This window comes from Miniopterus natalensis, chromosome 17 (assembly GCF_054644295.1).
Source record: "Miniopterus natalensis isolate mMinNat1 chromosome 17, mMinNat1.hap1, whole genome shotgun sequence".
Taxonomy (NCBI): Eukaryota; Metazoa; Chordata; class Mammalia; order Chiroptera; family Miniopteridae; genus Miniopterus; species Miniopterus natalensis.
In genome coordinates, this window is record NC_142097.1 from 21,843,999 (window position 1) to 21,868,371 (window position 24,373).

Genomic DNA, 24,373 nt, shown 5'->3' on the forward strand with positions numbered 1-24,373 from the left:
GGTATAAATTGAATGTGGCTGTCAACTAAAAGAAAATTCAATGTGGAATTAATATTCAGTCATTGACATAATTGTAGTATAGTTTCTTGAGACATGATTAATACTATATTTCTTTCTATAAAAATTTTAAATGCGCCCCATACAAAAAAGTAAATTTTTATCTGTGTTTTGGCAGACACCCATTATACGGATTGGTGGTACTATTGCCAAAATGATTGTTGTTATTCTGAATGGCATACAGCTTTATGGAGCAGAGCAAAGTTCCCTGGGAAAGTTTTCTACCTGATATATATGTGTGTGTGTATATATATATATATATCTTTATTGATTTCAGAGAGAGGAAAGGAGAGGGAGAGAGAGAGATAGAAACATCAATGGTGAGAGAGTCATTGATCAGCTGCCTCCTGCACGCCCGTGACAGGGGATCGAGCCAGCAACCTGGGCATGTGCCCTGACGGGGAATCAAACTCCGATCGCCTGGATCCTAGGTGGACACTCAACCGCTGAGCCACACCCAGCCAGGCTCTAGCTGATATTTAATAAATAGAAATGTTGAGGAATGACTGAAACAATTAATAATGGGTGTTTTTTGGGTTTTGGGGGGTTTTTTGCTGGTGTGTTTTCAGCATATTGGTAGTTGCTTATAATACACTTTTCGAAGACCTTATTTAAAAATTATATCCTCACACATATTTTAGAGGGGAACAAAGGATAAAAATGTAGCATTTTAATTATACATTTAACTTTTGAACTAGAAAAAAAAGTTTTAAAAGCTAACTGAGGTAATCTAGGTAGAAATAGTTTGGGTTTTCAGCTCAGCTTCATGGTTTAGCCAGAATTAAGAACTTTATGCCTAACCAAAAAAAAAAAAAAATTCCACCCTGCCACCATTTTGGAGTCATGAGCATAGAGAATAACTAGTAGATTGTGGAAACCAGCTTTTTGCCTACCACCCTTTGGCAAAATTCAGTGGCTTTATTATTTTAAAATTAGTATTTCCCTGTATTTCTTCCATGTGCATTGAAATTAGGCTATCATGTCCCTTTGTTAGTCATAACCAACTGTGTTTAAAAAAGAAAAAAATTTCCATTCATTTTTGGTTCTGTGAGATTATAATTAAACCCCAAATTTTATATATTCTTTAAAATATATATATATTTAAAAGATTTTTAATTGATTTTAGAGAGAGGAAGGGAGAGGGAGAGAGAGAGAAACATGGATGTGAGAGCAAAACATCGATTGGCTGTCTCCTGCATTCTGCCTACTGGGGGTCGAGCTGACAACCTTGTGGTGCATGAGACAACGCCCAACCAACTGGGCCACACCAGCCAGGGCCAAATTATATATTCTGTTTCAAAATTAAAAACTGAAAGATATTTTAATCACTATTGTAGTAACTAAAATAGTAGTAGTTACTGTTTTAGAAGCTAAATTTAGTGGTCCTTGCTTTTGTTGTGCCTATATTACCTGTTTGGGCTATAAATAACATCTGTGAGAAGAATTGGCAGAATCACAGCCTTAGACAGAGAGAGTAGATTAATTAACGGTCTGCCAATTGAACCCCTTGTTCTTTTACAGGGAAAGTTCGATGAACATTTTGATCATTTCAGAGGTAGACAAGTCTGCTTTGTTCTCCTTTGTATAAGGTATTTATTTTGGTGTGCCTTCCTGTGTTACCCATCGTCCTTAAACCTACTGGATTTTTGACGAGTGTTTATAAAACTTTTTTTCTTTTTTTTGGTAGGAAAAGGGACCATACTGAATACTAGCCCTTTCTGCATTGTCATAGAGCTGCCTATTTTCCTCTAAAAGCAGGTAGTCTGGAATGAAGGAAGGGTCCAGATTTTCTCTATTAGTCATTCACTTAATTTAGGAGGTTGGTGAATCTAAGAGGTTCTTGGGTATATATCTGTTTTTTCTGTTGCCTTTCTTATAATCACAAGGACATAGAGTAGTAGCATGTTAATAATTTTAATATAATTCCTGACATTTCATTCCCTATTCATACTTGGGAAAGTAGATTTAATTAAAGAACAGTTTTCACCTAAAATTTTAGAGGAGAAAGGCCACTACCATTTTGTATCAATAGCTTTTTTGAGAAAGTGACAGCCATCTTGAGTGGTTTTGTAAAAGTGGTGCTAATGTGTATAACCCTAAATTTTTCTTTTTTCTCCCTCTCCCTTTAACATTTGCTTTTCCTTTCACTGTTGTCAGCCACAACACGCTGCTCTTGAACCTCTCAGCTGGTCTTGACTCGTGAATTTACTTATGCTTTCACTCTTTAGTAAATACATTAATTGCAAGCAGTGAATTGAAAACAAGACAAAAAAAAAAAAAAAAAAACGACCATTAGTGAATGGACAGTTTCTTACTTTGTGTTACATTTAACTGTTCTTTTGACAGCCCAGTTTTTAAAGCCAGGTTCGTATGGAAATGCTTTCACTCCACTTGCACTGCTTTTGGAAATAGCATACTGCTTCATCTGTCTGTTTATTTTAGTGCATTCATAATATAACACAGTCAGCATAATGTCTCATCTCCACTTAGCCAAAGATTGAGTTTTCTTAAATAAAAAAAAGGGGGCAGCAATTTTTGTCAGCATGGTTTAATATCCTAAATCTCTTTGCCAAGTACAGTTATAACATTAGTCTATTAAAAGATTAAACAGTAATCTAATCAACTACATAATCTTAGAGTTGTTCTGCTTTCCTTGTCCTTTCTGTAGCTATTGTAGGAGTTATGATATAAAATAAGGATTTTTATGTACAGGTAAGTTTCTTTTCATAGTAGTATAATAAAGGCCTCTTTACCTTTTCATTTTTGGCTAACATTGCTTGTACTAAGACTTTCGTTTTTGTTTTTTTTAGTGAGGTTTTTTTTACAAATACTTAGGTACTCAGTACTTGTTAAGGGGATGCTTTTCCTGACAATTCATTTGGGAGGAGAGAAGGGAAAAAGAGGCAGCAGTGTTAGATTAAGTATTTGTGATGTTTAATAACATGAACATCATCACTTGGGATAACCATAGCATTTTCTAATTCTTTCAGTTCCTAGCAAAAAAATTTCCAGTCATCTTTTGTGTACCATGATGATTTTGTGTGAGAGTATGTATATATCTTGAAAACAGCAGTGTCTTTTGTTTTAGAAACAAGTTTTTCATTATCTTTTGCTTCATTTTTGTTTTTTAAAGCCTCGTAATCTCTCTTTTTTTAATCCTCATCTGAGGATGTATTTTTCCATTGCTTTTCAGAGTGAGTGGAAGAGGGAGAAAGAGAGTTAGAAACATCAATGTAAGAGAGACACACATCGATTGGTTGCCTCCCGGTCTCGAGCTGACTGGGGCCAGGGATTGAGCCTGCAACCAAGGTACGGCCCTTGGTCAGAATCAAACCTGGAACCCTTCAGTCCGAGGGCTGATGCTCTAACCACTGAGCCAAACTGGCTGGGGCTGATCTCTTAATTTTTTATTAAAATTTTCTATTTATTTTATTGTTTTGAAAGAGAGAGAAACATCCATGTGATAGCTAAACATCTGTCGGCTGCCTTCTTTACCGCCCCCCCCCCCCCACACACACACAGTAGGGATTGAGGCCACAACTGGGGCTTGTGCCCTGATCTGGAATCAAACCAGCAACTTTTCAGTGCATCGGGATGACGCCCAACCAGTTGAGCCACACTGGCCAGGACTCTCCTGATCTCTTTTTCCTCCATCAATGAAGTAATCAGCTGCTCGGCCCAGTTTTCCACTTTATATGCTGTCCTAAACTTGTAGAAGGAAATTGTTCTTTAAAAAAAAAAAAAAAGGCATTGGGGAGGCTTAATCTTCCTCTTCTAACTTTCTGTCAGAGAAGGTAACAGTAAAATAATTTTTTCTTTCCTTTCTAACTCCAAAGAGCATTTTATCATTGATAAGGAGCTAAAGATAAAAAGCAGTTTCGTATGTTTGACTTTTACATAGAGATTTATGGTTTTGTTAGCTTTATAAATTGATTTCAGGAAATGAGATTATTTTCAAGTGGTGATACCATATTAATGGAAATTACATTTTATTAGATATAGAACACTTTGTGTTTATAATTTTTAAATGTCTTCATTTGGACAAGTAGCATCATTTTATCTGACATAGTTAATGGTTATTTTAGCTTTGTCTCTAATACTGGACAGTATTTGTAAAAAGCAAAGAATTGGACAAAGGTATGCAGAGGTTTCTAAGATCTTGACTCCTTACACAAAAGCTGACATTTGCTGACATTTAATTGTTGTTTCTGGTGTCTTTTCATACAGTTTACATTGAAATACCTTTCCTGGTGTGCTCCTAGGAAGATGAGACATTATGTATATTGGTTTTTCCCCCCTACATGCACTAATGGTTCTTTACTGTTAACTTATTGCTAGGCCTGTTTCATTCTAACATTTTAGCATTTTTGTTAGATTACATGTTGAAATGCATCACTCAGTCTGTGCTTGAGCTCATTTTATTTTTCTGTTTAATCAATTTAATTTCTTGTTTTACTAACCTCACTGTTTTTTCAGTTTAATATTGGCTGCATGCTAGTTAAATATTTATATTTTATATATATATATAAAAACCAATCAAATCTAGCCTGGATTTTGCTCTGATTGTGTTTTCATTTCTAGTGGTGGGGCAGTCTTACACTTACAACTTACTTTGTATCATGAAAGCCTGACACATAAACAAAATAACTAAACACAATGTAGATTTTCTTTTAAAAAAAATCTTAAAGTGGTGCTGTCTAGGTGGTGGATATGATTGTATAAGTACCTTGATTTTATGCTTTTTTAATGTTAGTTTTAAACTTCATAAGTGTATTCTTCCCTCTTCTCCCCTTCCCCTTTTTCTCCTTTTAAAAATGTTATGTGCAAAAGTTGCCCAGCACACCATCAGAAAGGACCCTTACTCCCTATATTCTTTTCATATAAAATACCAGCCAGCATTTCTTTTTACATTAATGTCCCTTTATTGGGCACATTTGCCCCCTACTATTAGCACCTTTTTGCATGCATATATGTAGACTTATCTCTTGCTCATCACCTGTTTAAATGTCACTATAGGAAGGGAAGAATATATTATTGGAATATTTTTGGTTTGTCTCTCTGTTCTGTCTGTCAGGATAATATTGGACATCGCTTACTCCAGAAACATGGGTGGAAGCTGGGCCAGGGATTGGGAAAATCTCTTCAGGGTAAGTTTTTTAAATATACAAAAAGAAAGAAAGAAAGAAAACAATGTTTCTGATGCAAATCTTGTGCCTGAGTATGTTCGTTGTCCTTTTTTAAGTGTTTGGGTGTTGTCGTCGTTTCCCAGCCCCCCACCCCCCCCAGAATAGTCTGTTTTTCCTATAACTGTATTTTAAGTCACTATTAAGGTAATAATTTATAAGAGTAAGCTGTTATGCCATGAATATTTTCTGGTAAAAAATATTGTGTATACCTCAACCTGTTTTCATTTTTTTTGGTGGGAGTAACCAGTGGGTGGAATGAAAGAAATACATAGCAGGGTGTGCTTTGTGTCATTTAGTGATGTAGTGTGGCTTCAGTATTATAAAGAGAACCATTCAGTAGCAGAGTTTAACTTTTATACTACCCCCACCCCATTTTCCCTGAAGCTATTTATTGCCTTGGCTCTTTTTCTCTGCAATCATACTCTATGTAATAGTAGAGAGAAAAATTAACCCATTTTATATGAAACATAAATGGAAGCAGAGAGGCCATTTTTCAGGTTCCAATCAGATTGGGCTGTGGAAAATGTATGGCTTAACGTTTCCATTACATTTTTTTTTCTTGTAACTATACTAACCATTTGGATAAAAACAGAGTACTAATATTTCTACTTCTGAGTTTTTGCTAATTGGAAACCAGCCAACTTCGTTCACCTTTTTGCTCCCTCACATTCAAGAGCTGTTGTTGATTCTTTGCACATGTGAGATGGGATGATTGTGCTCCCACATCTGCTCCTGAAGGGTCTCTTTGTATAAAAGGGTCTTTGGGGAGAGGTGTGCTACTGTTGACTTAATTATTTGCATTTTGGAAATGGATTTCCATAATTTGAATGGGAAGTCTTAATCAACTCGTGTGTGTGTGTGTGTGTGTGTGTGTGTGTGTGTGTGTGTGTGTGTGTGTGTGTGTGTGTGTGTGTGTGTGTGTGTGTGTGTGTAGCTCAGAGGAGTGATGACTAGGGAAGACATCACAGTAAGGCTGGAGGAATAATAGTTATTACCAAATAAAGGTGATTACATTTGGCAAAAAGTAGACATGGCTAGCTGGATCAGAGAATGCCCGTAGGGCAGTGGATGTTATACTTTTCTTTTTTCTTCTTTTTTAGCAGAACCTCCCAAAATATTTTTTAAATGTTGAACATTAATATATAAAAGGGAGGAGAGGAAACCACAGTTATTTTGGCTGAAGTAAAGTTCTAGGTCACCAGGAGTAGTTTGGAAACCATAACTAGAAGGCAGTAATGGGAAATTGCATTCAAATAGGCACAAATCTAGTACTTACTGAGTATTTATGTGCTAAGCCCATAAGAAGTATTTACGTGCTAAGCACGTAACAGATACCTCATTTAATTCTTACAACAAATCTGTGAGATAATTACTGCCATTCCCATTTTGCAGAAGAAACTGAGGTTTAGAGAAGTTTTTTGTAAGTTGCCCAAGAATAAGCAACCAGTAAATGACAGTATCAGAATTCAAATTTTGGTCTTTCTGACTCCAAAACCCATGCTGTTACTTACTACACTGAATGTGGAAGGCTTTAAGGTTGCTCCAATTTGGAACTTTATTTTGTAAGCCAAGGGCATTTTTTGATCAGAGGAAAGGTATAGACTTTATAGCAAGAGATATTAAAGCTAATCAAAATTTATTTTACAGATGAAGAAATTTAGATTTGAGGTTCCAAAATATATTAGTAATAGTGCTGAAACCTATTCCAAATTCTCTGATTTGTGATCTGTTCTTTCGATTATACCAACCAGGAAATTTGCAGTACAAGTTAAATATTCGTCTGGTCAAAGTATGTCTGAAGAAGATGGAAAACCATTTAGAAAGTTGTTTGGGTTTGAGTTGAGGGACTAGGATAGAGTAATAGCAGTGGAAATGGAACAGAAGGTATAAATATAAAGGATAATAACACAGCAACTATGAAGCACAGTGTACAGTCAATTTATGCATGTTCCCTGGTGTATTGTTAATCCTTTGTAATAAGGATTTATTAAGTGTTTACTGAGTGTTTGCACATGGATTATCTAACTTAAGTTTTCTTTGTGGTAGGTATCATTCCTATTTTATAGATGAGGAAATTGACATTCTGAGCAATACTCTACCCAAGATCATATAACAAATAAGGGGTAGAATAATGGTGCCAAGTCCTATGCTATAATTAATATGCCATAATGGATATAAACTCTGTCTCCTAGAAAGATGTGATGGTGGTGAGAAATGCAAGTACTATAGAATTGACATGTACAGTAGTTAATTCTGTCCCAAAATATTAGAGATAGCTTTCAATGTGATATTTTTACCTTAGGGCACTTGAAGCAATCATAATTGATACAGGTTTGTATGTATTCACTAGAAAATTGAGGCTAGATTGAGTGGTAAGAACCTTGGCCTCATTTATAGGGATTGTTGATAATTGGTCTCCAGGGAAAAAGAAAATACTGTAATTTCCTCCCTTATTTTTTCTTATACTTTATGTTTCTCTCTTGTGGCATTTTTAATGTTCTACTTTGTATAATTTATGTTTATGTGTCTTTTTTTAAAAAAATATATCTTTATTGATTTCAGAGAGAGAGATAGAAACATCAGTGATGAGAGTCGTTGATCGGTTGCCTCCTGCACGCCCCCTACTGGGGATCAACCTGTCAACCCCGGCATGTGCCCTGACTGGAAATCGAACCCCTACCTCCTGGATCATAGGTCGATGCTCAGCCGCTGAGCCATGCCAGCCGGCTGTTTATCTGTCTTGTAATCTTCATTAGACTATAAATTCCTAAATGATAATAATTGCTGTGTATTTACATGTATCTCCGTTGTTGCTTTTCATATGTTTTTTATTCTGCATACATTTGTTGAATCCTTAAAATGTGCCAGATCTATACTAAGTCTTGAGAGTTCAAGGATGAATATATAGCCTCTACCCTCCAGAGGCTCACGTCTAATAGAAAGACAAATACAACAAATAAATGTAATGCAGTATAATGACATCATAATTGTGAAGTTAAAGGTACAGTGGGGGCTTCATAGCAGATTGAACAGGTAGAATTTCAGTTCATTTCTTGAACAACTTAACAAGTGAAAAACCTCAGACTGTGAGAATGAGAAAGCAAGCAGCTGCACTATATGGAACCTCCTCTTTCTTTCATATAGAAGCACTGGACCAAGTGTAAACGTGAGAAGCACATAAAGTAAAAAGTATGTTTTTAAGAAATATATTTCATTAAAGAAAAAAGCTAAAACAGAAAATTTTCATTAAAATGGCTACCAAAATGTGAAAAACAGGTTATACATTTTGGAAAGAGAGCAAGAGGACAGAGCATGAAGCAGGATGTTTCAGTCTATAAAACCTTTGCTTTTTATGTTATACTTCTACAAATTCTAATCAGTGGTGACACAAAGGAGATGTTTAATAAATATATTTCAAATTAATATTTATTAGTAAGCATTAACCTATTTGGGGGGTGGGGGAGATAGAAAGGTTTGATTACCATTAAATTTGTTTTCCCAGGAGCACAGGAACTCACTGCAAATAGAAATGACCTCTGTGGATAAAACCTAATTCCTCTTTTCAAGGAGCTCAAGAGAACCAAAATTCTAAAGTATTCTTAAAATATTAATAATAATTTTCCATTGTCCCTCCCCCTCTCTAAAATAAAAATATAATAAAATACAAGATAAATTTTCATTTTACTTGTGGTAAAAATACATAACAAAATTACCATCTTGACCATTTTTTTAATTTTTATTTTTTTAAAGAACAGTTTATTGATTTTTCAAGAGAGGGGAAAGGAGAGGGAGAGAAAGAGAGCAACATCAATTGGTTGCCTCCTGCACAACCCCCACCAGGAATGAGCAGGCAACCCAGGCATGTGCCCTTGACCTGGGAATAGAACTGGCAACCTCCTGGTGCACGTGATGACGCCCAACCTACTGAGCCACATGGGCCAGGGCCATCTTAACCATTTTTAAATTCACATTGTGTGCAAAGCCCGTCAGTTTTGAATGGCTAGTACAGTGTCTTCATTCTTCAAAATGAATGGAACCCTTATTCTGTTGCAACAATAAGGGCCGAGTTTAATTGTCTTATAAATGGCTCTATTTTCTAGTGTCAGATTCAACAGTGTACAGACATTGTGCTGGTTTCTCTTACATAACTCTTTCTCTAATACCCACATGATTTGACCTAGAATATAGCCACATTTTTGGCATATTGAGATAACTCATGACAGATTTTTTTTTTCATTGAACCAGTCCTTTGCTATAAGTAACCACCGAAGAAAGCCCTGTTGCTCTAGTGAAAATGATAATGCTGCCATAGTTTGTATAGACTAGTCACTGCATAGAATTTCTAGGCTCATGACTTTGTAAGTTCTTTGTATTTACTAGTTTACTGTTAACTTTCAGTTTTCCTTTTCATTTGGTTTTAGGGCTCTAACGTCTTTAACATTAAAACCTGATCTCTTCAGGATTTTTTTTGTTAATGTTTAAAGTTATTTTGACCCATGCAAGGTTTTTGCAAAGAGTGCCAGTTCTTGGGACTACAATGCAGATATCTTGTCACTAGGTAGATTGGGGAATAGGGCATCGCGACTCAAGAACAAAATTATCTGTGGTAAGGTAGAAAATTGTACTTTGTAAGGTGGGTTTATTTTTGTACTTGAATTTCCCTTATTCAGCTTTTGTTCTGCCTTAGTGTTTATTAAAGTATTTCAAAAGTTTAAAAAGTAAGAATGGGGTCTGATATTATTTTACATCTCATCCTGTCTGTAAGGTTCAATCAATAAGACAACCAACAAATATTTATTGGGCTAATAATATATTCTAGCTACATCAGCTATAACTGTCATAAGCCTTGGACAGAGTAGGTAAGACATCTTGCCCTCCAGTATTACTTTCTAGTCCCCCAAGTCTTGTTTTTTATTTTATTTATTTTTAGGATATGCTTTTTTTCTAATTGATTTTAGAGAGAGGAAAGAAGGGTGGGGAGAGAGAGACAGACAGAAAAACAGACATCGATTTGTCATTCCACTTCTTTAAGCACTCATTGGTTCATTCTTCTTTGGGCCCTGTCTGGAGATCGAACCCAAAACCTTGGTGTATGGGGACGACGCTCTAACCAACTGAGCTACCGGTCAGAGCAAGTCTTGTTTTTAAACTACTGTACAACTTTGAAGGTTTCTTGAGGCTAGAGACCATGTTTCATACTTTTGTGTATTCCCTTCCATGCTTAGAATTAAGTATGTGATCAATCTGAATAATTGACAAGTTGCTTTAAGTTCCTTGAGAGTCAGAATTCTCATTTGTGTGGAAGTACTTGTTGTGTAGGGTATGAAGGCATTGTAAGCAGCATTTTGGAAACAAAATCTAGAGAAAACCCAGTGGGAGCTCAGAAGGAAGGAGCAAGGAACATAGACTTTGGAGTAGGAGATGCAAATCAGATACCTGATGAGGCCATGTGGTAACATACACAGTGGAAAGGAGTGTGAGCTAGCTCCTGCTCATTGTTGCCATGTAGAAATATAGTCTCAGGGTTGTCAGAGCTGCTCAACTTTTAAAAAGAAACCAGAAATCAGATTTTTGGGGGGTGAAATTTCCTGATTGGTAAATATTGGATCAAAGTTTAAGATAATCTGGGATAAACAAAACATTTTACCCACTGGTTGCCACTTTGTGACCTCATTTGAAATTTGATTTGGGTTTAAATTTGAGTTCTGAAACTAGTAAACAGTGTGACCTTGCTATACCCTCAGGTATACCCATATTCTAAAAAGATCTGGGGTGTTTGGGGGAATTAAACATGATGGTATATATATGTTTTACATCTGTATACTGTCTCACTTTCCTGTTCAGTATGTAGAGGGGAGATGATGCCGCTTAATAAATTGAGAAACTTAAGTGTTTATTCATGATCAAACAACTAAGGATAGGAGCTGTGTTTATAGCACAAGTTTTCTGATCTCTACTCCAGTGCTTTTTCCATTTGTGAAGCAGCAGAATTACCTTTGGTACTTGTTAAAAATGTAGATTCCCAACCAGCACAACTCGGCAAGTCTGGAGTGGGATTCAGTAAATTCACATTTTAAGCAAGCTCCCCTCATAATTTGCTTTGGACCACATGAATAAAACAGGCTTCTAAGAAAATTACTTTATTATAGCAAGTAGGGTTGACAGTTGGTTCTTTTACTCATCCAAAATGTGTCAGTGATTTTTGGCCTGAATTAGTTTAATACTATTTATTTTTCTTTCAATATTTTTTGTTGATTTTTAGAGAGAGGAAGTGGGAGGGTGGGAGGAGAGAAACATTAATCAGTTATCTCCCACATATGCCTGGATTGGATCTACAGCCTAGGTATGTGCCCTGACCGGGAATCAAACCTGCCATATTTTGGTGTACAGGAGGATGCTCCAGTCAACTGAGCCACACCCACCAGGACTGTTTGTTTTTCTTTATAGTCTTATCCTTAGCTTGATTTTCATTGTTCCCTACCTCGTTAACATATGAACTTCTTGCCCTAGGTTAATTTGTGTGATTAAAATGAAACTGGTTTATGTAGAAATTGTTTCTTAGGCAAGAAAGTGGAGTGTTCAAGAAACTTTTTTTTTTTTTAAATATAGATTTCAGACAGAGGAAGGGAGAGGGGGAGAGAGAGATAGAAACATCAATGATGAGAGTCATTGATCAGCCGCGTCCTGCACGCCCCCGACTGGGGATCGGGCCCGCAACCCGTGCATGTTCCCTGACCGGGAATCAAACCCCGATCACCTGGATCCTAGGCTGACGCTCAACAGCTGAGCCATGCCCGGCTGGGCTCAAGAAACTTTTTAAATGAGCAATAAATAGTATATGGTGTTAGTGATTTCTCTGTAAGTACAATAGTCTAATCAGGTGGAAATAGTTGAAAATACAAAAACTCACTGATCAACTAATATTTGATAAATAGGAACTAAGAGGAGACAGAAATGCTTTTAAAACTCTTTAGAATCATAGGCTATAGAAGTGTAAAAGAATTTCTAGGAGTGACCTAAGGTCTCTGAGCTCTTAGCAGAGACTTCAAAGGAAATAATAGGATTTTTGAGAAATTTCGATGTACTTGACTTTCTGAATTTACTGAGACATTCCATATGGACTTCATCTATTACAAATTAGACATACCACACTTAATACTTCCTATTTACATACATGGATGCTATTATCTTCCTCCAGGTGATGATAACAGTAAAATAGTAAGCATTTTGACAATGTTTATTTTGCTTAGGCAAAATTTATTTTCTTAGATGACTTGTAGTATATGTTTAATTTGCAGAAGGTCCTGCTAACATTATGCATTTTTAGGTTCATTCTCCTGGCTAGGACTTAATATTTGTATAACATTGCTTTTCAAACTCAGTAGTTACCCATTTTGTTAGTGGAGTGATATATGGGAAGGATTTTTGGATAGTACTTTGGTTATTGATCCTGGATAATAATTTTCTCCATCAATAGGGTTGTTTCATTATCACCAAATGTTATGTAAAACATTAGAAATATCACAGTTTCTGTTTTAGAGTATCTTTATTATAAGATATTTATTTTCAAAAATGCCAAATTTGGAAATGAAAGGAAAACAGATTGTTTTTTTAATTTTCTAAAGCCGTAAGGAGATGACTGGGATAGAGTTTAACAACATCCTATATAGTAATTTATGGTTTACCAAGCATTTTCTGTGTGTTATCTCTTTTGATCTGCATGACAATCCTGAAAATTAGGATAATACCTCCATTTCCCAGGAGAGGCTGCTCAGACCTGGCTCTGATTGTCAAAAGTCACACAAGTGTTTAGCCCCTGGCTAGAGTACCTCAGTGGTTAGAGCGTCAGCCAGAGCTTCGAAGTGGGGTTCAATCCCCTGCCCTAGCGGGCAAGTGCAGGAGACAACTAATCGATATCTTTCTCTTTCCCTCCTTTCTCACTCTCTTTCTCTCCCTCCTCCCTCTCTTCTCCTCCCTCCCTTCCACTCTCTAAAAATCAATGGAAAAAATATCCTCTGGTGAGGATTAAAAAAAAAGAGGTGTTTAGAGATGAATGTTTAGTGTCTCTTACTGGAGAACTAAGATTTTGTATCCCAGCTTTTTAAAGGGGCCCCCTAGAAATATATAGAAAGAAAATAATAAAAATGAACTGGGGAGAGGGTTATTGTGGAAAGTAAAAGAGGAGCAGTTAAAAATGAAGCTGGAAAGTCTTTTTCTGGTGCGGCGGGGGGCAGTTATAGTGTGGTCCTGGAATAGTAAAAAATTCTTGTTATGGAAAACCTAACACTAAGAGAATACACCTCTAAGGCGGCATTGGATTGTTGGATTATTACATTACCACAGAACTAACTACGTATCTACAGATTTCCCCCAAATATTTTCTACTCAAACATTTTTCACTCTTCAAACTCAAGAATTAAAGTGAACCTTAGAAACCATTAAGTCTAACTTCTTAAATATTCGATGCCTGCTTCTCCTTGACTGCTAATAAGTGATGATAGATAAAACAAATTGAACAAGTCTCTAATGAATAGCAATGCAAGACTCAAATATTTCTTTTTTTAATATGTCTTCATTAATTTCAGAGAGAGGAAGGGAGAGGGAGAGAGAGAGAGAAAAACATCAATTATGAGTCCTTGATCCACTGCCTCCTGCATGCACCCTACTGGGGATCGAGCCTGCAACCTGGGGCATGTATCCTGACCAGGAATCAAACCTCGATCTCTTGGATCCTAGGTCGATGCTCAACTTCTGAGCATGCCAGCTGGGCTCAGATATTTCTTTAAAATAGCTTGCATATTTTTTGAGTTACGGAGACCCGTTTAATACAGTCAGATGTTCAATTTGATAAAATAATTCTTTAATTACAAGACAATTATAAATCATCAGTATCTTGTGGCATTAAGCAGAAAGTGCCAGGATGACTAAATAGAGGGGGGGCAAAGATTGGTTTACAGTTGTGAGTACGTGAAACAGAGGTTTTTCTTGTATTATTATTTATTATTGTATTATTTTCCATATGAACAACTATAAATCTACTTTCGCCCCACCCTGAATGAATTTGAGACCCACTGTGAACATATTCATTCTCTTGAGTCAACAAATACTTTTTAATTAAATGCCACTCTATCTTAGATACTGTGTCAGTTATTTAGGATACAAACATAAGTAAAACTGAGGGTACAAGTGTTTCCCTTCTTTTTTTTCTTCTTTTTTTTTTTAATGAAAGGCCTAACATTGTTTTTCCCTCTTCCCTAAGTCTCATGTTTTGGGTTATTTACCCTGAAATTGTATTTATTAAGTTGGTTTTTCCATTTAAAAAACAAATTGATTTTAAAATTATGGTTAGCGTGAGACAGTCTTCAGTGAGTTGATATAATTTTTTGCCAAAACAGTCTTATCTGGAGTAAAAGTATAATTTTCCTTTAGGTGATTTTTTTTTTTTTTTTTTAATTGAAAGTGCTCCTGAATTCCCTTTATTACCTCTCCTAAGGCTTGACTATCTCATGTCATCCCTGGATGAGATACCCTTTCCTCGCTTAATTAATAACATCCTGATTCCATAATACTTGACTAAAGTCTTTTTGCCTCTTTTCTGTCCCTGTTTATTAATATATTAGATTATATGATTAAAATTGAGCTACTTTATCCTAGAAAGCTAGCTCTGATACTTCGGAAAGAATGGAAGGATGTCCTTTAGGTCATAGTTAAACTCCGTCTTTAGAAAACCTCTGTATTTGAAAATCAAATTAATCTGGTTGTTGTATAGATCACTAAACAGGCTATAGCAAGAATATAATTAGTTTTTTAGTACTGGAGAATTTGAATTCTGTTTTGAGTAGGAAGTCTTTTTTCTTTTTTTAAGTAGAAACTATAGGGAATAATTAATGCGCTTGATGTTTCCAGTTAATGTTTCCTGAGAGGTAGCATATATCATGTTATGGTTACTAAGAAAAAATACCTCAGTGATGCTAAAGTAATTGTTTTTATGCTATGAAGATTATCAGTTTCAGAAGTTTGCAAAAGTGAAACTTTGGCCCAAGTGACGTGGTTCAGTGGTCGAGCATTGACCTATGATCCAGGAGATTGAGGTTAGATTCCCAGTCAGGGCACATGCCCGGGTTGTGGGCTCGATCCCCAGTCGGGGGTGTGCAGGAGGCAGCCGATCAATGACTCTCACATCATTGATGTTTCTATCTCTCTCTCTCTCTCTCTCCCTCTCCCTCTCCCTCTCTCTGAAATCAATAAAGACATTTTTAAAAAAAAGTGAAACTTTGATTTGGAAATACATGTACCATTTTTTACTCGGTGTTTCTCAAAATTGTATGTAATCACCATTTTAATAAGTGAAATTATATTCAAATGCACTAACACATAGCTCACTATAGAGACCTATTTTGGATAGTTTTGCAAGTCAGAGAATAGTCATCCTAATTTTGTATTCTTGATTTTCACATACATATTTGAGTCACTTGAAAAGTAAGAAATAGATTTAAAGATGTTAGGTCAGGTTTATCAGTTTAATGGCCTTTTGGAAGAAGATTTTTTTACTTTTATGTGGATTTTATGTTTACTTTTGCTTTATTAGGGTTAATCTTTAAAAGCAATTTTAGACATCTTTAAAGGACAACTTCAGACATTTTTAAGCTTTTGAACCATGTATGCATTGGCTCCACAAGTGTTCTGTCCTCCCCCCCTCGTGCCAGAAGTTTAAAGTGGTAAGATTATTTTTTCTAATTATAGGTAATACATGGAGTGTAGGACTTTATTTTGATCACTGCCATATGCCCAGTGCCTTCCACAGTGCCTGATATGTAGTGACAATTCAATAAGTATTTGTAATAAATAGTTGTTGTTGAATGAGTCTTAGTAAGGGGAAAGGCAGTAGAGATAAATTGTGTTCTTACATCTGTTGACTATCCAACCAGTTTTTAATCACTTCAGAAGCTTCTTCATTTCTAATTTATTTGTATAGGAAGTCATGTGCCTTCAGTGTAGGTGATTACCAGATTTTGGTTTCCTTTAATATGTTTTTCCCAATTGTTCTATTCCTGGATTTTGTCTCTTTAAAAATAGTATTTCTCAAAAAACGTTATTTCTCTACATTCCAGGTCTTTGGGCCAATTTTGTAGATTGGTATATCCCTAACTTTTAAAATCAAAACTAATTCATAAGGTATTGTTCTTAGAAACAGAGTGGCTATGGGCAAGCAGTGGATTTTTATTTTTGGCCTATTCTCCACTTATAATAATACCTTTACACTTTAGCCAGAGATGTATATATGATTATTTTAGCACTTTTGTCATTGTAGAAGTAAAACTGCCTTTTAAAATACAGAAAGTACAATTCTAGTTGGTCAATGAAACATTTAAAGTTTTTTTCTCTTCATAAAATTTTTATTGAGATATAATTAACATACAACATTATGTGAGTTCTAGGTGTACAACATAATTTGATAGGTGTATATTTAAAGTTTTGCTTTTAAAATATAAATGTCGGGTTTTGCCTCATCACATGAATTCATTATTGGCACATTCTAGATTTGGTATGTTTTCCTCTTTCCCTTCTCTAGTTGGCCAGATCAAAGTCATAGCATCTATAGATCTTTGGCTGAGGAGGACAGTTTCATTTTAGGGAAGTATTTAGTTTTGGTTGAAGTTGCCTTCTTTGGAGTAAAATAAGAAATCCATTTTCTTAATGGATTTTAAGAAATATTTGCCCCCTTTACAAGAAACCAAGAAATAGGGACCTGGATAGAGAGTTCAACTTGTTTTTAAAGGAAGTTGAATTTTCTGGAGAATATCGTATTAGCAAACATTCTGTTGCTACCTATCTTTTGAAATTCATCGCTATAAGTTGTTATTCATGTGTTTCATAGCAATGTTTTTATGATAGGATTTATCAGTGATCACAAATGAATAAATTGAAGGGATTTTTTTTTTAATGCTTTAATTTCTTTCTGTATGTATTATTTGGTGTCCGTCCCCCGCCCCCCCCCCCCCGAGGTTATTAATTGGTTTGGAACCTCTTTAATAATAGAAAGAAATTACTACTTGGCCTGGACAGTAATGTCACTTTCAGATTGTTTTTAAAGCCAAACTTTTTATTTTCTATTTGTTATCTCTGAGTGGACTAGCTGATGCCACTTTCTGTGGAGTTCCTTGTATAGTTCAAGGCTTGACTTTGTTGTTTGCAGAAAGATGTTGGCAGGCCTGGAAAGAAGACTTCATTAAAAGACAATAAAGTTGTAAGGAAAGCTAATTCAAGAGTTTTATTCATTAATAGCAGAACTCAAATGCAGATAGTTTTTCAGGCACTGAAGATCTAAGGTTATTTTCTAGACCTTTTACTTATTATATATATTTTTAGGAAGGTCTTGATGACTTTCCTCCCTGCCCCTCAAATCCTCTTAAGAGTTCTTTTAGTGAAGCAAATGACTTCATCACTGTCCAGCTGATCTGTCTTTAGTGTTATTTTTAAGGAAAAGTCCCACCTTGAACCCTGAATACTGATTTAGCAGAATAAGTAGTTAAATGAGAGATTGGAAGCTAGAGCTAGTTCTCTCACTTTGAACTAACGCCCTCTCGAACCCCCCTGCACAATTAAAGAGGAGGTTATATTCTAAAGTAGCAGTACAAAAATCTCATACCTTGGTCCAGTATGAAAATAACTGCTGTAGCACAAAATGCCCTTGCTCTGTGCCCAGCTGAAATTGGGGGAGGGACAAAGCCCAATTGTTGCTTTACCCCATCCTGTCTGCCTGCTAGAAGGCCTGTTTCCTCCCCTAATGGTTTCTGCCTAACAAATGGTGTTTCTTTTTTACAGCATTATGATCCTGGACTTGTTGTGGTGATGGTAAACTTAGCAGTGGTAATTTTTTATTTTCAGACTGAATTACTCCTTTTGTCATCAGTGCACCAATATGTTAGGCTTACTTTCTCTGTTGTAGCCTTCATCCTTCTGCTTGGTCTTTTTCATTTTCCTTTCCTTTCCTTATGCAACTTGTCTGATCCTCGTTCATTAAAGGGTAATGTTAAGAAGGGATGTATCTGTTTGTGTTAGAACCGCAAAAAAAAAAATCAGTTAAAACATTAAATTCTAATACTGTCAAAAACTTGATTTCCCCACAACGTAATGGGCACTAGCACTTGCTACTGCAATTTATAAATAAATTAAAACAAACTTTGACTGCCTTAGAAGGCAAAAGTACTAATGCAGAGTTTATAAACAGGGGTTTACAGAGGTAATGAATTTGTACCAAAACTTTCTTGATTCTTGCATAACAAATTCTGACAGACCAAAAAAGATACCAAAACAACAACAAAAGTAAATTCCTTTGTCATTTTTTTTCCCAATTCTTTCATTGGACCATTTGTTTTTACCAGTAAATCCCTGATTGAGACGTTATGAAAGTGATATTGCACTTAGGAAGTCATTTTTATAACCTGTCTTAATTTGGTCCTTTTGCTAAAGATTGCAGTCACTGCTTATTTATTATACCATTGGGCATAAGGTAGTAATGCATTTTCATTTTGGTTAACTGGCAGTCTTTAATAGTATCTAAAAGAAGGCTGTATTTTAGAACTTTTTCCTGGCATGAGATGTTCTTTATTTACTTACACTTTTTTCACTATAATAATTATTCCTAATTATCTCCTTATTGTTTAAAACATAATGGGATATTGGTGATAAGTAAACTTCTGAATTTGTTTTTCATTATTTTTTAAAGATAAAAACTAATTCCACAAATATAGAGCAACTAGATACAAGTGGTTTCTGGTCACTTTGAAAACAGTTTCTTCTTTTTTGTCCAAGACCAAACCTAGTCATGATCATGGCATTTGTTGTTATTATTTTTTTTATTTGGTTTTGGTAATACCTCAGATTTAGGCTGACAAAACTTAACTTTTAGCCCAAAGGTATAATATATATGTGTGTATAACAAAAACAAAAAATAAAAAAACAATTGTTTACACCAGCCTGAGTGATACAATGAGGGAAGTAAACATTGTGTTTTTTCACTAAAGGTGTACAACGGATAAGGTAAGTCCTCTTTATCAGTGAGCTTACATCACAATAAACAGCGCAAGTTGTGATGTAAAACAGCTGTGGTAGTAAAGTGCTTGTCTGCCCCATTTTGCTTTGTTTGGCTGGTTATGAGTGGATTAAATATACATTTTAAAAAATCTCCAGCATAGATCGACTAGTTTAAAGTCAATTTTCTTCGCAACTAGTCCTTTTCACAGCTTACCGATTACCACAGCCAGTGTTAAATCCACTCTGGAAAATGGGACCTCAGTGCACCAGTTCAAAAGAAACATTGTTCTTTGTTTCTAAAGGCAACTAACTGTTGCTTGTTATTTAAATTTTTCATAGCCCCACTTACCTGTAAAGCATCTTTTGAAAACAAAAAAATGTTAAACATACTGAGTTGCAGTTACAGAGTTTTCCTGTATCATGTTTGAAACTGTTCTTTTTGATTTAAGCATGTCAGTTGAAATATTACCAGTTTTAAAAGTGTGTGTGGGAGGATGTCAGTGGACAGTAAGAGTGAAGTGATTCTTGATGAAAAGTTATTTTAAACCTCCTGGTGCCATTGCTTAGAAGTGTTTTCTTTGCATTACTTAATTTTGCCATAGTAATCTGGAATTGTTCTCACTGGAAGGACAATCAAGGTGGTTAGTTGGGCTTTTAAACTGGGAGAGGTAGGTTTGGTTGTAAGCTGTGAGAATGGCTTGTGTTTGGTTCACTGTAGCTTTCTGGTCTCTGCACTCCAAGGCAAGATCTCTAACCACCCAAACCCAATGTGTAAAGTGAGCTGTTGGCTTAGCTTTGCATCTTACCTTGATTATGTATGTGTTCCTGTTACAGGGAGAACAGATCCCATTCCGATTGTTGTCAAATATGATGTCATGGGCATGGGTCGCATGGAAATGGAGGTAAATTGATCTCATTAGCTCACTTGTTTTATGGAATATTTAAAATTGTTACTAATTCCAAATTCATATGCTAGTGCAAGAATATATTTATTAGATAGAATGTAGTTTTAATATTTTTCTTTGGAAATTTAAAAATATTTTTTACATTTTTATTTAGTGCTGCCTTTGAGGCAGGTAGGTGGCAAATAACCACCCTGTTTCAATTGAGACATAAAGAAATTGAGTAGTCTGCCCAGGGTTATGCCACAAGGCAAGATAAGGCTTAAACCCAGACCCTGGTACTCATTTCAGTAGGCAGTATTGCTTAACTTGTAAAATATTTGCTGTGGTAGAAGCTTTGTCCCTACAGAGATGTGTACAGCTGTCATCTGTGGTATCTTCTATTCATTGCCTAAAATAGTTTCTCCATTTACTCCTAATTCTTTGGCATAGAACATTGAATTACAGTCTGTTATCATAAAAAAATGTGCCTGCTGGGAACCACCAGCATGAAAGGATTAATGAACTTTTCTGCATGCTATTTTCTCTGTGGGGTGACAATAAAACAAAGGGTTGCTGAGCAAAATACAGTGTTTTTTACTTTCATACAGTACTATAGTTGTGCAGATGACTTTTTAAATAGCTAATTGGGGGTACTTTAGGAATTAAAACTAATTATATCTATTTTTGTTAAGCTCGATTATGCCGAAGATGCTACCGAAAGGCGCCGTGTCCTAGAAGTAGAAAAAGAAGACACAGAAGAATTGAGACAGAAGTACAAGGTATTAAATGAAGCTTTTCTTGCATGTGGGGTGCTCACACTGAAAGAGATATTTTTGGTGAAAAGGATCTCCGTTAACAACATTTGTTTGATATTTCGTGGTCATTAGTAGATCTCAAGTTTCTGAACTTTCCTATTTATTGCCTCTGTAAAAACTTTCGAGATAATAATACCCACTTCATACATTTGTTGAGAAGATTGCATTTGTGTTTGAAAACACAGTGCTGGGTAATAGCAGTAGAAATTGTTAACTTAAGAGTCCTTTGGGAAAAAAGAGTCCTTTGAGAGCTTGATACCTATTGATAAGCCTTTTTTTTAAAATAGGTGATGTGTTTTAAGAAAACAAATTTGTTTAAAGAAAACAAATTGAGAATTTCATTCAGTATTTCTAAGGGGCTTAAATTATAGAAAACTATCTTAGTACATGTTATAATTTAACTTTCAAAAAGACTGACCAGGGAATATGTTTTTCAAGATGTTGTATGCCCAATCTCTACCATAATAAAATAGGTGAGTTTGTAGATGAGAAACAGGCTTAGCTAAGATTATCATATAAAAACTGATTTGGTCATGATACTTAAACGGATAGAACAAAAGGAGAAATGTTATAGCCACCACAGTAGTGGAAGATTTTAATATACCTGTCTTAGTAATTGATAGAAGAAGTAGAGAAAAAATATCAGCAGGGATATTTGGAAGATTTAAACAACACAATGAAAAGATAATAGAAAAAATCCCTATGTTTGGAAATTAAGAAACATGTTTTTATATAACCTATTAGTAAAAGAATAAATCACAATGGTAATTGGAAAATATTTCAGACTGAAAGATAAAAACACCACATGAAAACTTAGAGGATAAGCTGAAGCAATATGATGTTTTATAGCAAATACATATCCTTAATGCTTATATTAGGAAAAATGAAAAATAGGAGATAAAGAAAGTAAACATTCCTCTCAGGAAGGTAGAAAGAATAGCAAAATGAACCTAAAGAATGTAAAAAGAGAGAAATAATAAAGAACAGAAATGAACAAAACAAAACAAACATACAACAAAACTTAGTCCTTTAAGGTCCTTGTGCTGATACTAAGAAGAGAGCATAGAAAACCAATATCAAGGGTATTATTTCAGATGCAGCAGGAACTAAAAAATAACTTCATGCCACTAAGTGTAAAATTAGGTTTAAGGGGCATGTGCCGGAGGCAACCCATGAATCAGTCCCCACCCCACCCCCTCTTTCCCCTCCCTCCCTCCCTCTCTCTCAAAATCAGTGGAGCCTGGCCAGCATGGCTCGGTGGTTGAGCATTGACCTATGAACTCGGAGATTGTGGTTCGATTCCTGGTCGGGGCACCACCCCAGGTTGTGGGCTCGATCCCCAGTAGGGGATGTGCAGGAAGCAGCCGATCAATGACTCTCTCATCATCGATGTTTCTATCTCTCTCTCCCTCTCCCTTCCTCTCTCTGAAATCAATAAACGAACACGTATTAAATAAATAAATAAACAAATAAATATCAATGGAAAAATATCCTCAGGTGAGGATTAACAAAATAAAAGAATTCCTTTTTAACAAATCTCTTGGTGGTAAACTCATGTGGAAATGCCTTCATCACTTCTGAAAAATATTTTCAATTGGTATACAAATAAAAATGTATCTTCTCTCAGCACACTGAGGCATACTTTCTTCTACTTTCTGTTACTTTTGAATCTGCTATCAATCTGATTGTGGGTGATCTTTAATTTTTTTTTCTGGGTAGTTTATTTATTTCATTGTCTTTAGTCCCTTGTAGTTTCACTACAGTGTATCTAGGTACATGTTTTTATTTAGCCTGTGTGGAAACTTTATGCTTTCTGTATCTTTGGAGTCATGCCTTTCATTGGTTTGGAAAAATTCTGAGTCATTATATCTTCAAATATTTTTCTCTTGTCTATGCTTTCTGTTCTCTTTTTCTGGGATTACAGTTATACATGTATTAATATTCTATTCTCCATGACTCCTAATCTCTTTTTTATATTATCTGTTTCCTTGTCTCTGTGTTACAGCCTAAATAATTTCAATCTTCCAGTTTACTACGTCTTTTTAAAATTTAGATGTAATTCACATATCATAAAGTCACTCAATGTGTACAGTTCACTGTTTTTAGTATATTCCACAAAGTTGTGCAACCATTGCTACAGTTCAATTCCAGAACATTTCACCACTCTACTGTACTTTTTTTTGAGCTGTATCTAGTCTACTTTTTAACCCATCCCCTAAGTAGTTGATGATTTTTTTTTTTTAATATTCTCACCCAAAGATATTTCTTCCATTGCTTTTGAGAGAGAGTGAGGGAGGGGGGAGAGAGAAAGATTGATGTGAGAGAGACACATCGGATTGAGCCTGCAATTGAGGTATGTGCCCTTGACCGGAATTGAACCTGGGACCCTTCAGTCCACAGTTGGATGCTTTAACCACTGAGCCAAACTGGCTAGGGCTGAATTTTTTAATATATATTTTTACAACTAGGTTTGCAGTTGTAAAAGTCTCATTTGGTTCTTTCTGCATTCTGTTTTTTATAGCATTTTATGTTTGCACGTTTTTGTAATTTCATTTTTCTATTTTAAATATTCTGCAGTTACTTTATACTCTATAACAGACTATTCCAGTATCTGAGTCTTGGGGACCTAAATATATTGTTTATTTCCAGTGATTCTAGCTTGTCAAAGATTTAATTCCTTTTGTGTGTGTAGTGATCTTTGTTTCTAACATATTTTGTTAATCTAGGAAAATTTTTAGGGCCAAAATTGAGGATGTTTTCTGAGAGGTGGTTTTTTTTCCTTCTTTTTTAAATCCTCACCCGAGGATATGTTTTTACTGGTTTTAGAGAGAGAGGAAGGGAGAGGGAGAGAGAGAAGAAACATCTGTGTGAGAAACATCGATCAGTTGCCTCCCATATACACCCCGACCTGGGAATTGAACCTGTGACCTTTTGGTGTACAAGACGATGCTCCAACCAACTGAGCCACACCGGCCAGGGCTCTGAGAGTATTTTTTATTCCCTCTGCGAAGACTCAGCAATCCTGGGACCTCTCCAGCCCACTTTTAGGTTCTTTTTCCTCATTACATGAGGCTTCTCAGGTTTAGCTCCCCTACCTTACTCAAACCCCCAAGCTCCAGTGTCACCTATATGTCCTAAGTAGAGCCCTTGCTTGTCATAGCTCTGATTTTAGTTTCAGGTCATAGTTGATTTTTTTGTTTTTTTTTCTCCCATTGCCCTTCTCGTTGATTTACTTTTCTTTCTATGGTTCCTTCAATGCAGTAAAAATTATGTTTGATACATCCTATTGGTTGGGGTTTTTTAAGCCAGGGGTAAGATTAGGGGATGCCACAGTATCTAGTTCACCGTAGTGCTAAAAGGGAAAGTATTAATTAAACTCTTTAGAATGTTTGTT

At 35.6% G+C, this 24,373-nt stretch overlaps 1 protein-coding gene across 3 annotated transcripts in view; it reads left to right on the forward strand.

Moving 5' to 3' along the window:
* GPATCH8 (G-patch domain containing 8) overlaps positions 1 to 24,373 on the forward strand; it is a 69,325-nt gene that overhangs the window by 22,894 nt on the left and 22,058 nt on the right. The window contains exons 2-5 of one of the 3 annotated variants that reach the window (XM_016202086.2): positions 2,404 to 2,421; positions 5,132 to 5,204; positions 18,069 to 20,182; positions 20,857 to 20,943. In XM_016202086.2, coding sequence (XP_016057572.2) covers positions 20,048 to 20,182; positions 20,857 to 20,943 — 222 coding nt within the window. In that variant the 5' untranslated portion in view covers positions 2,404 to 2,421; positions 5,132 to 5,204; positions 18,069 to 20,047. The remainder of the gene's footprint in view (positions 1 to 2,403; positions 2,422 to 5,131; positions 5,205 to 18,068; positions 20,183 to 20,856; positions 20,944 to 24,373) is intronic. The other 2 variants (XM_016202083.2, XM_016202084.2) reach the window with 2 other exon arrangements.